General features: G+C 42.3%; 1 protein-coding gene across 1 annotated transcript in view; it reads left to right on the top strand.

Annotated features, from left to right (window-relative positions):
* LOC144817999 (complement component C6-like) overlaps positions 1 to 13,363 on the top strand; it is a 652,704-nt gene that overhangs the window by 509,136 nt on the left and 130,205 nt on the right. The window contains exon 13 of the mRNA XM_078675004.1: positions 3,135 to 3,246. Coding sequence (XP_078531130.1) covers positions 3,135 to 3,246 — 112 coding nt within the window. The remainder of the gene's footprint in view (positions 1 to 3,134; positions 3,247 to 13,363) is intronic.

Here is a 13,363-nt window from a genome sequence, read left to right as displayed (position 1 = left end):
CGTAAAGTGGAGTGGAGTAAAGTGTTATAGAGTGGAGTTGAGTGGCAATATCATGGAGTGTGATTGAGTGTCATAAAGTGGTGGGGTGTAGAGTGGAGGGGCGTAGAGTGTCATAGAGCGGAGTGGCATAGATTGTTGCAGAGTGTCGTAGAGTGATGTGGCATAGAGTGTCACAGAGTGGCATAGAATGGAGTAGATTATCGTAGAGTATAGTGGTCTAGATTGGAGTAGAGAGGTGTGGCATAGCATGGAGTGTCATAAAGTGTCATAGACTGAAGTGGAGTGTCATGAACAGGCATAGAGTGGAGTTTCGTAGAGTGGAGTGTCCTGGAGTGGTGTAGAATAGCGTGCAACAAAGTGGAGTGTCATAGAGTAAAGTGACTGTAGTGGAGTATCACAGAGTGTCACAGAGTGTCATCGAGGGTCATAAATTGGAGGGTCTTAAAGTGGAGTGTCATAGAGTGGAGTTAAGTGGCGTGGCGTGGAGTGGAGTGGCATAGAGTAGAGCAGAGTGGGGTAGAGTGCCATAGAATAGAGCAGAATGGGGGGTGTTGAATGAAGGGCCGTAGAGTGGAGGGGCATAGAGTGGAGGGCACAGAATGTCATGGTGTAGAGTGGAGTAGAATAGAGCGGAGAGGCGTAAAGTGGCACGGTTTAGAATAGAGTGTAGTGACATTCGGTGGGGGAGCGTAGTGTGGAGTGGCTTAGTGGCGCAGTGTAGAGTGGAGTAAAGTGTCGAAGACTGGAGTAAAGTGTCATAGAGTGGCGTGCCATAGAGTAGAGCAGAGCAGCATAGCATAGAGTGGAATAAAGTGTTACAGAGTGGAGTGGCAATAGCATGGAGTGTGACTTAGTGTCATAAAGTGGGACGGTGTAGAGTGGAGGGGCATAGAGTGGAGTAAAGTGGAGTGGCATAGATTGTTGAAGAGTGTCACAGAGTGGTGTGGCATAGAAGTGCATAGAATGGAGTAGAGTGTCTTAGAGTGAAGTGGTCTACATTGGCGTAGGGAGGCGTGACATAGCATGGAGTGTCATAAAGTGTTTATAGACTGGAGTGTAGTGTCATGGAAGATCATAGAATGGCGTATCGTAGCATGAAGTGTTGTGGAGTTGTGTAGGGTAGAGTGGTGTAAAGTGGTGTGGCATAGAGTGGAGTGTTGTAGACTAAATGATCATAGAGGGGAGTATTGTAGAGTGCCATAGAGTGTCATAGAGGGTCATAGATTGGAGGGTCTTAGAGTGGAGTGTCATGGAATGGAGGGTCGTAGAGTGGAGTGTCATGGAATGAAGTGTAGTAGAGTGGAGTTGAGTGGCGTAGAGTGGAGTGGCATAGAGTAGAGTGGAGTGGGGTAGAGTGGCATAGAATGGAGTAGAGTGGCAGGGTGTAGAATGAAGGGGTGTAGAATGAAGGGGCATAGAGTGGAGGGGCACAGAGTGTCGTCGTATAGAGTAGAGTAGAATAGAATAGAGTGAGGTAAAGTGGTACAGTTTAGAGTAGAGTAGAGTGAAGTATAGTTGGAAGCATAGTGTGGAGTGGCTTAGAGTGGCACAGTGTGGAGTGGAGTAAAGTGTCGAAGACTGGAGTAAAGTGTAATAGAATGGAGTGCCATAGATTAGCGTGAACAGCAAAACACACAAGATGATGGACGGAATGTTGCGCAATGGCAAAACATTCACCCCCAGTCATAGATCTGGGTTTCATCCATCCTTATTTTGCTCACCAAGCCCCCCCAGTTCAGACATGGCCATATGCAAATCAGTCTTGACCCTGTGCCTCATGGGAACAGTCCAGCCTGAACTTCCAAGCGATGTCTTCCCTGGACCGGAATCAAGCATCCTAGGACCGGTTTCTGGCTATCAGCCGTCTTCAGCCAGGATAGCTTGACTCCAGTGGCGTAGTGAGCACAGGACTCACGTCTGGGCATACCCTTTCCACATAGGGTGAACAGCAAAACACACAAAATGATGGATGGAATGTTGCACAATGGCAAAACATTCACCCCAGTCACAGATCTGGGAATAATCCATCATTATTTTTTCTCCCCAAGCCACCCCAGTTCAGACATGGCCATATGCAAATCAGTTTTGACCCTGTGCCTCATGGGAACAGTTCAGCCCGAACCGCCAAGCCATGTCTTCCCTGGACCGGAATCAAGCATCGTAGGACCGGTTTCTGGCTATCAGCCGTCTTCAACCAGGCTAGCTTGACTCCAGTGGCGTAGTGAGCATGGGCTCCACGTCTGGGCATACCCTTCTCACATAGGGTGAACAGCAAAACACACAAGATGATGGACGGAATGTTGCACAATGGCAAAACATTCACCCCCAGTCACAGATCTGGCTGAAGACGGCTGATAGCCAGAAACGGGTTCGAGGTTGTTTGATTCCGGTCCAGGGAAGACATGGCTTGGCAGTTCGGGCTGGACTGTTCCCTTGAGGCACAGGGTCAAGACTGATTTGCATATGGCCATGTCTGAACTGGGGTGGCTTGGTGAGCAAAATAACGATGGATTAAACCGAGATCTGTGACTGGGGGTGAATGTTTTGCCATTGTGCAACATTACGTCCATCATCTTGTGTGTTTTGCTATAGATTAGAGTAGAGTAGAGTAGCGTAGAGTGGAGTAAAGTGTCATAGAGAGAGGTGGAGTGGCTATAGCATGTAGTCTGACTGAGTGTCATAGAGTAGCAGGGCGTAGAGTGGAGGGGCGTAGAGTGGAGTGGCATAGATTGTTGCAAAGTGTCGTAGAGTGGTGTGACAAAAAATAGCATAGAATAGAGTAGAGTGTCTTAAGTGTTGAGTGGTTTAGATTGGCCTAGAGAGGCGTGGCATAGCATGGAGTGTTCTAGAATGTAGTGGCATAGAGTGGAGGAGCGTAGAATGCAGTGGCATAGCATAGAGTGCAGTAAAGTATTGTATAGTGGATTAAAGTGTTGGAAAGTGAATTAGAGTGGAGTAGCGTATGAAGTTGCAACATGTTATCCACAACATTATCCATTGCCGGATCATCGTTCTCCTATTTATTTATTTATTTAGTCATATCACCCCTGATGTTATCCTTGCATGTGTCATAAATATACCAACAAAACACTAAAACAATTGAGACATTTCTAAAAGCTTGCTTTGTTTTTTAGGGGTGCTCTATGCATTAATGATGATGAAGAACGCAAGGAGGGGGAAGGCTCTGAATCAGAAGTCACCTCTGGATGTACTAATCCAATTGCACCAGAAAATGGATATTTTAGGGTGATAAGTTAATTTAATTCTCTACAGTGCATGCCTTAAATATTGTTCAGTAGTATAGTTTACATACCACTTTCTGTGATTAAGTCGATGGTACTTTTTCTCAGCATGAAAGCGTGAAGGGTAGAGAAGTTCTTAACAATGTCAATCAATTCAATTGCAGTTTCTCTAGACCTATAGTAACCACAGACCACTAAATAAGGTTAGTTGATACATTACAAGGCCAAAAATAACTGAATTTACAGACACCTCAAGACGACGGTATAGAAATAGATTGGAACCAACATCAAGCCAAATCCGCAAATAAAGTTTAACTGATACATAAGACAATTAATTCAAGAAATAGGATGTAGAGCATCAGAAAGCACAAGTCCAAGCTCCCCTGAATCGAGGGTTGATGAGAATAAAGCATTGGTTTATCCCTACCCTAGCACTAATGTGACATCCCTACTTAACATTCTTTGGGGTTGGATAGGTAAAGGTGTCAGCATGGGGAGTCTTCCTTAGAAGTCTCTCCACTTCAATGGGTCAAGTAGCGTGAAGCTACTGAGACAGGGCTCATTCTAAGATGCTCTCCCTCCAAAGGCGAAGAAAAAGTACGGCTCTTTCCCTACTTGCAACATTCCAATATCACAGGTGTCTTCCTAAGATAACTTTCGGGTCATGCAAACCGATCAGACCACATTCTCATAGGTAGTTTTTCAAAGGACGATGATGCTCCCTAACAGCAACAAGATGACCTTGATTCCCAGGCCTTCTCCGATGAGAAAATACAACAGTTTTCCTTATCGGCTTTAACGTCCAATGCATCCTCTGCTCTCCTTGTCTAACTCCTAACACAAAGGCATAATTCTAACTAACAAGGGTGCTTCTACCACCTGCAACACAACTGTGAGAAAGAACAGAATCCAATGTGCACATGAAATTCAAACTATTAATTCTAATGCGAGAGAGTCCAGGGAAAATGTATTTCAGGCTTACCAATGTAGCTAACATAAGATAAATGAAGCACTAGCTTTACGAAATTGCTTAGAATTTAAGGTACATTTGGTTAATATTCGTACCTACATAATACGATTGATAAACAAATGGTTGTCAGTTGCACAACATGAGTGCTTCTGTTAGCTTCTGTAAGTGTTTTCTGCTGGTTGCATTTGATTTTCCACATTCATTCTTTATGTATTTACATATTGGCCTAAATACATCACGTTTTATGTTATTACATTACAAGATCCTAATACTTACGTTAACACGGCAAAGGATTATATGTGGATGCGTTCTACTCGTGTGATTATAATGCACCCCTACAAATGATAACGAGTTTTGCGCTACATCACACCCAAACACATATTTGTATTCTAGACAGGCTGGAAGGCACTCAAAGAGCTAAGAGCAGAGAAAGGCCCACTTTCTAAAAGTGGTACCTAGCAATGCCGAATCCAACTTTGCCAGTAAAGAAGCTTTGTCATTACCAATCCAAAAATATAAAACATAAAGCAGCTACTCCTCTGCAATCAGGAATTGCATCTTTAAAGTATTTTAATGAATGCCCAAAGTTAACCTATGAGAGGAGCAGGCCTCACTGTAGTGAAAAATGAATTTGGGTGTTTGGTAGTACCATGGCATGTAAAGCTCACAGGTACATGTCCTTCCTTTTGCTTACATAGCACCCTGCCTTTAGGGTCCCTGCGGGTCTACCTTAGAGGTGACTTATAGGTAATAAAAGGGGAGTTTAAGGCTTGGCAAGTAGTTTTAAATGTCAAGTGGAAGTGGCAGTAAACTGATACATAGTCCCTGCAATGGCAGGTCTGAGACAGGTTTGAAAGGCTACTTATGTGGGTGACACAATCAGTGCTGCAGGCCCACTAATAGCATTTAAAATACACACCACACGTATATATTATACCACTTTACAAGGGACTTACCAGTAAAACAAATATGGCAGTCAGGCATGCACCAGGTAACTAGACACAATATTGAGAAAAATATATAGAATGGACAGAATATCGAATGGACATAATATAGTGGTTAATAATATCGACATGCAGGTAAGTAATATTGATTGTCAAAATATCGAGGTACATAATATAGGCATTAAAATATATCGAATTTTTAATAATATCGAATTTTTTAAAGTGTTTTGTATGTTAGTATATGTGTTAAAAGTGTATATTATTTTTGTAATGCATATTTTTTTTTTAAAGTAATGAATGTTATGTTATTTAATATTTGTGTAATTTAATTCCGTAGTGGGGTGTGGGTTTATAGGGGAATAGGGTGGGAAGTAATTTAATTATAGTAAATTAAATATTAATTTTTAGGAATTATTAATTATGTTTAATTTAATTTTGTGTTTTAGTTCTTTAGCGGGTTGTGGGTTTATAGGGTAATAGGGTGGGAAGTTATTTAATTGTAATTAAGTAAATATATATTTTTATTTATTGGTATTGATAATTGTTAATTAATTATTAATTGGTAATACATTTTTATTAATTGGTAATTAATTTGTATTAATTGACAATTATGTTAATTGTATTAATTCATTATTCGGAGCAGGTTGTGTGATTAATGGGAAATAGTGTGGGAAGTAATTTAATTGTATTTAAGTAATTAGTGAAATTATTTTTGTGTATTGATAATTAATTTATTGTTAAATAATTATTAATTGGTAATCTTTTTATTATGTATTACATTTTTGGTATTGACAAATAATTGGTTCTTAATTAATTATTAATAGGTAATTAATTTTTAATAAATAATATTTATTGTTATTTATGATTAATTAAATATTACATATTTTGTAATTGTAATTTATTTCAATTACTTTTCATTGGTATTGATAATTAACTTATTTGTATTTAAATAATAAATCATTACTTTCCCTACTGTTGGACTCACTGGAGGGATAATAGTAATTTTTGCCCCTATGATATCGAACGCTTTCCCTACTGTTGCACTCACTGGAGTGGGAATAGTCATTTTTCCCCCTACTCTATCCAACGCTCTCCCTGCTGTTGCACTCTATGGAGAGGGAATAGTAATTTTTACCCTCCCGCTATCCAACGCTTTCCCTACTTTTGCACTCTCTGGAGTGGGAATAGTAATTTTTACCCTCCCGCTATCCAACGCTTTCCCTACTGTTGCACTCTCTGGAGTGGGAATAGTAATTCTTACCCCAACCCTATCCAACGCTGTCCCTACTGTTGCACTCATTGGAGTGGGAATAGTAATTTTTACCCTTCCTCTATCCAACGCTTTCCCTACTGTTGCACTCACTAGAGTGGTAATAGTACATTTTACTCTCCCGCAATCCTACGCTAAATAAATTGAATATTTTTCATTAATATTAAGTTAATATATATATATATATATATGTATTAAAAAACTTAAAATGCATGTTTATTTCTTTTTTCACTTATATTAATTATTTATTAAGTTTAAGGTTATTTAGGTATTTTTAAGTATGTTTTAGTTAATTATATTCATTATTTTATTAATTTTACATTACTTTTAAGACATTTAAAAAATGTAATATTTTTACACACTATATTATTTACAACGATATTTTGGTTTCAATATTTTTGTACTTACCTGTTTGCAGATAGGAATTCTATATTTTGGTATTCTATATTTTGTCCACGATATTTTGGCAGGTCGATATTTTGCTCTTCGATATTCTGTCAGTGATCCAAATGCCAACAGAAAGAATCAGCAAAACAGGAGGTAAAAGGCAAAAGGTCTGCGGAAACACCACCCTAAGGATGCCAGGTCTAACACCCCACCTGGAACAATTATGTTGAGAGTTCCAGGTCAGCCTCCTTGTATTCTCTCCCTTGTGATAGATGCTGGTGGAACCTATTGAAGAGACTAATGTGCATCCTGATGACATTCCATGCACTAGTACAGTAACCAGGGCATGGTGACAAATAGGATACTACATACTTCCCTTTCTTACAAACAAAAAAAACAAGGAACATTGAGATTCATGTCATAAGCAGATAAAAATGACAGACAAAAGCACCAATGCACGTCTTTCACTTAGACAGCCACTGAATAGCCCAACCAAGCAACAGATCTTCTAACTCTCCATCACAACTATGCACAGCACAGGGACTACAAATCAGTCACAGTAGCCTCTGCAACAACCTGCGTAAAACCTTACAACCCCTCAATGACAGTGAAACTCACCAAGACTCATCTCAAAACATAAGCCACAAGACAACACAATGTGGTGAATCGCAACTTTCGGCAGGGTCCACCTCAGATATGAGGGAACTTTCGAACCACTGACAACACTTCATGTACCATCACACTCAATCAGGGCATGGGGATACATAGAATACTGTTAGGTCTTGAGTGACTTTATAAAGTTACTGAAACTTTACATTTCAAAAGTGATCTTGTGTCCGCGGTACGGTAGCCACCTTCCCAGTCCGATTTTTTGACAATGGCTTCATTAAAAGCTTTGCTTTTTTTTAAAAAGACAAAAAACATGCAATTCCTTCTCCTAGCAGGGAGAAAGCAGGGATTACTCTGCCTAAAGCAGTCATGAGTGTGGACGAATCATGTGAACTGAAAGAGGTGTCTGAGCACGGAGAGGTGGATGTGGTCAGGGAGATTGTCGAGTACACTTTCACTCCACTTGGTGTGTTCTACAATACACTTTCCGTGCAGCACCAGCCAGCTCACCGAAGAGGGTCAGTGGAATTTGGAAAACGTTTCATCCTCAGGCATTTCAATGACAAGTAGTAGCTAAGCTACAATCATCATTGGAAGACAAATGTACCTTAGCTAAAAGATCCCATGGCTGGATGGTTCTCCAATCTTATACATCACTCCAAACGGCGGAATACCTCGGTACAACATACTCGCCCCGTTTGAAATGCAAGCTTTTGGCAACCAGATTTGGGGTATTACCAAGCCTGGCTGATCAACCAGCATGAAAGTATACAGGCGTCAAATCTTGTAGCTTATGTGGTGTGGCATGGCAAGATTGTATCCATCTCATATGTGTCTGCCCCAGCTTAAAACTGAAATGCGCCTCGCTACTAAAAAACGCTTTTAATGACAGAGGGATCCGAACTTGTAGATCCGCCATCATTAGAGGACTTGGTAGAACAGACCCTCAGCTGACCTGTAAAATTATGACATTTCCATTATTTTATGAGAAAAACTACATGGCACTGCCAACACAGTAATGTTTAGGATCTTTATTGCAATTTCAAAAAATATTTAAAACATTTTCAATGGTACTGTTTGTTAAAACCATAACCCCGACAACAACCTGACGACACAGAATTACGAACAAATTTTAATTCGTCTCATGATAAGGACATCACTTTCGGCTTTTAGGATAAAATAACATGCCTTTTTTTTTCTTCTTTTTTTTTTACATACAATTTAAATCATGTATTTGTTAAACTATTGATACTTTACTTGGATTATGACATTGCTTTGGTTTAATTAACTTAAACAATAAAGAATTGTCTTGTAAAAAGTAGTAGTACTGCTGTATTTGGATGTCTAGAGAGGCATCTACACTGCACCAAACCTTTCTCTACAAAATAGACTGTGAAATTTTAAAATGTTCCAAACCTCACTACCATTATTTATGTGATTGTTTCTGCTTTATGGTGGAAACACCTAAGGAGTCTCTGGACTTGGAATTTTAATCATGTCCAAATCTGGAAAAAATTAGTGAACATTGTAGCAATCATATCAGTTTTGGAAAGACCTAAGCTAGCGTTCTTAGCCAGTTTGATTAATGTAACATATTTCCACATAATACAGTTTTGAAATATAGATACTTTTTTATAGGATTATTATTTATATTTTTAGCCTTTTTAGTGGTATGCACATTAGTTAATTTGTTTCTTGCAAAGCTGTATTAACAATTCTAGGGCATTAATGTTCAATTGATGCCTCTTCCTGTGATGTCACTACCTGTGATGTCACATCACAGGCTTAAAGGGGCCTTGCATGTTCCTATTTTGCCTGGGGCCCCACAAACCCTGGTACAGCCCTGATCATAAGGCTCACTGACAGAGATAGTCTGACGCTCACTGAACCGCCTGGTTAAAGGTATGACAACGAGGAAGTATGTCTTCCAAGCTATGAGTAACAGGTCTCAGAATGCATTAGGATGAAAATCTTTATTCGTGATAGACGTCAAATCCAAATTGTGATCCGAGATGAAGTGACAAGATTTGTTTGTTTGTGTAGTTTCTACTGTATAACTCAGTTTCTCTGAGATGCTTCAAAGAACTGCATAGCAGGGGTTGCATTGGCTAGGACAGGCTAAGTAGTGGTTCAATAGGAATTCACATAAGGAGAAATTTTATATGAGGAACCTTGGAACCGCAGACATTGTTAAGGTTGCTCTCCTGTGGAGGTGGCATCCGACAGAGTGATAAAGATAGAATAAAGGTGTAACATGGTCCCTTGGAGATCGAGGTTGAGCTCAAGAGGTATAGGGGTCCATTACGATGTCGGGCGGTTTGCCTCCGCCAGGTTGGCGGTGGCCACCGCCGGCCTGGCGGAGGCAATCCACCCGACATCGCAAGCCCAAATCCCCCCTGCCATATTAGGATGGCGGGGGGGATGGCGGCGGTGAAAAACACCGCCCACCTGTTTTCCGCCCCAGTCGCCTTGCGGCCGGGGCGGAAAACAAGTAATATGGTGGCGGTGTCTGTTAGACACCGCCCGTCATATTACTATGTGCATTTTTCAATGCCTTTCCGTGGTGTTCACTCTGGGGGCCCACAGTGAAGGCCAAAGGGGTGTGGCACCTGTGGTACCCCCCTGCATTTACATGATCGAAGCGGCAGGCACCGTGCCTGCTGCTTCCATCATTTAAATGCGTGCATTTTTTTTAACATTATGGCGGGCGGTGCAGTGAGCATCGCCTGCCACAATGTTAAATTGAGGAATGCGCCCGCCACTGTGGCGGGCGCATCCTAATACCAATGTCGGGACCCCCGCCCTTTAGGCGGGCGGGTCCGATAGCCGATAGGGTGGCGGGCGGGCAAAGCCCGCAGTGTTAGCAAGCAGCCCTCTTCTCTGCATTGGCTTAGGTGGGTGTTAGAAGAGGTGTCTTTGAGTTTGTTTCTGATGAGAGTGATTGTTATTTTGAAATATTGGTTAGAGATCCTTCAAGGCATTTATTGGTGAGGCACTAAATCTTGATTCTTGTCTGTATGTAGGGCAAGTAAAAGCTTTCTAGTGGGGATGCTACTATTGCTTTTTAGCCCAAAAGTTAGGAGACATGTTCTGGTGTAGGCTTCACATTGCCTTTCGATTTAGTATGCATTTTGTGGCATAGGGTTTAGCTGGGAGTCAATAAATCAAGGAACTCCTGCCAACTCAATGAATGCTTGTCTAGCTTTTCCAGAATGCCGCTCCAGTTTGTTGGGAGTTTTCACTGCCACGTTTATGGTGGAAGTCTGATTGGTGGTCATCCAGAATTCTGTAGTCCTCAACGTGAGATTGGGATTGGATTGTTACCACTTTTACTAGAAGTATCCAACTCAATGGGAGTTTGGCTTGGGAGCATTAGTGGTTAGGGTTTGCTTGATATCAATTGGCTTTTTTGAGGCAGGTGTAAATCGGGATAGTTTGAACAGGCATAGGACTTTTCGAGTGATGAGAGCTGTGCAATATTGGTGGTGTGGTGTAGTGGAAAGTGGAATAGAGTGGCGTAGAGTGGAGTTGCATGGAGTGACTTGGAGTGGACTGGCGTAGAGTACACTAGAGTGGATTGGAGTGGTGCACAGTACAGTGGAATTGTGTAGGTCAGAGTGACGTATAGTGGAGTGGCGTAGAGTGGCATAGAGTTGAGTGGTGTACAGTAAAGTGACGTACAGTAGAGTTAAACAGAGTAGAGAGAAATAAGAGCACAGTACAGTAGTGTGCTATAGACTGGAGTAGCATAGAGTGGACGGGCGCACAGTAGAGTTGCATAGAGTAGAGTAGAATAGAGTGGAATTGAGTCCCGTAGAGTAGAGTAGCATACAGTAGAGTGGCACAGAGTAGAGTTATGTACAGTAAAGTGCCACAGAGCGGCATTTTGTGGAGAAACGTGGAGTGGTGTAGAGCAGAGTGGCATAGAGTGGAGTGGGGTAGAGTGGAGTGGCATGGAGTAGAATAGCATAGAGTAGCTGAGTAGAGGGGCATACAGTGCATTGGCCTAGAGTAGATTGGTATAGAATGGAGTGGCGTAGAATGCCATAGAGTGGGATTGAGTGGAGTAGAGTGCCGTGGAGTAGAGTGGCACAGATTACAGCGGAGAGGCAGATGGTGAGGTGGGATGGTGTAGAGTGGTGTAGAGTGGAGTGACGCGGTCTGGTGTAGGGTGGAGTAGAGTAGAGTGACGTAGAGTGGAAGGGCATAGAGTGGCATTGTGTGGAGTGGCACAGAGTACAGTAAATTGATGTACAGGAGAGTGGAGTGGCATAGAGTACAGTGGGGTGGCCTAGAGTGGTGTAGAGTAGAGTGGCGTAGAGTAGAGTGTCATGGAGTGGCATAGACTGGGGCAGCGTAGAACAGCGTAGAACAGCGTTGCATGGAGTACAGTGGCATAGAGTGCAGTGACTAGGGCCCAGATGTAGGTAAAATAGATTTACCGATTTTAAATTACCGAATCATACCGATTCGGTAATTAAAAATCGGTAAATCTAAGGGGTTGAGATGTAGGAACATCCAGATGTTCCTGCTACCGAATCGGTAAAAATCGGTATTTACCGATTCGGTAAATACCGACCGGTAATGGCCCATTCATTCCTATGGGCTTTGAAGCCCATAGGAATGAATGGGGCATTACCGGTCGGTATTTACCGAATCGGTAAATACCGATTTTGACAAGGGTGCAGGGGGTGTCACTTTGACACCCTCTAGCACCCCCAAAAAAGATTCGGGGGCCATGTGGCAGGCATACCTGCCCTAAGGGCAGGTCTGCCTGTCATATGGCACAGGTGTGCATGCACACATGTGCATGCACACCGGAATCGGTTTTTTACCATGAACTTGGATTTCATGGTAAAATACCGATTCTGTAAGGCTTGTGGGACTCAGAAGAGTCCCACCTACATATCAAAAATACCGAATAGGTATAAATACCGATTCGGTATTTTACAGATTCGGTAAATTTACCGATCGGTAAATTTACCGAATCTGTAAAATAATGTGTCCCTACATACCGATTACTGAATACCGGTCGGAAACGGCCGAAAATACCGATTTTCGGCCGTTACCGACCGACCTACATCGGGCCCTTAGAGTACAGTGGCATAGAATGGAGTTGCATAGAGTTAATTGAAGTAGCATGGAGTGGCTTGAAGTGGACTGAAGTAGAGTACACTAGAGTGTGTTTGAGTGGTGCAGAGTAAAGTGGAATGATGTAGGTTAGAATGGGGCAGAGTGGAGTGGTGTAGAGTGGCATAGAGTGGAGTGGTGTACAGTAAAGTGACATACAGTAGAGTGACACAGAGTAGAGTGGCATAGAGTACAGTAGCGTGGCCTAGACTGGAGTGGCATAGAGTGGAGTGGCATACAGTAGACATAGAGTAGAGTGCCATACAGTAAAGTGCCACAAAGAGGCATTTTGTGGAGAGACGTAGAGTGGAGTAGCGCAGAGCAGAGTGGTGTAGAGTGGAGTGGCGTACAGTCGAATAGCATAAAGTAGCTGAGTAGAGTGACATAGAGTGCAGTGGCTTAGAGTAGATTGATATAGAATGGAGTGGCGTGGAGTGCCATAGAATGGGATGGAATGGAGTAGAGTGCCATGGAGTAGAGTGGCACAGATTAGAGTGGAGTGGGGTGGTGGGGTGGGATGGTGTAGAGTGGTGTAAAGTGGAGTGACGTGGTCTGGTGTAAAGTGGTGTGAAGTAGAGTGGCACAGAGTGGAGCAGCGTAGAACTAAGTGGTTCAGAGTACAGTAGCATAGAGTGCAGTGACATAGTGTTCAGTGGAGTGAGAAAGATTAGAGTGGCAAAGAGGGGTATGGAGTGGAGTAGAGTGCAATGGAGTTCAGTTGCATAGAGTAGGTTAGAGCGGAGTAGAGTAGCATAGAGTGGTGTAGAGTGGAATGCAATGGTGTAGAGTGTAGAGGCATAGAGTGGAATGG

Source organism: Lissotriton helveticus, chromosome 2_1 (assembly GCF_964261635.1).
Source record: "Lissotriton helveticus chromosome 2_1, aLisHel1.1, whole genome shotgun sequence".
Classification (NCBI taxonomy): domain Eukaryota; kingdom Metazoa; phylum Chordata; class Amphibia; order Caudata; family Salamandridae; genus Lissotriton; species Lissotriton helveticus.
This window is presented reverse-complemented; position numbering and strand designations above follow the sequence as displayed.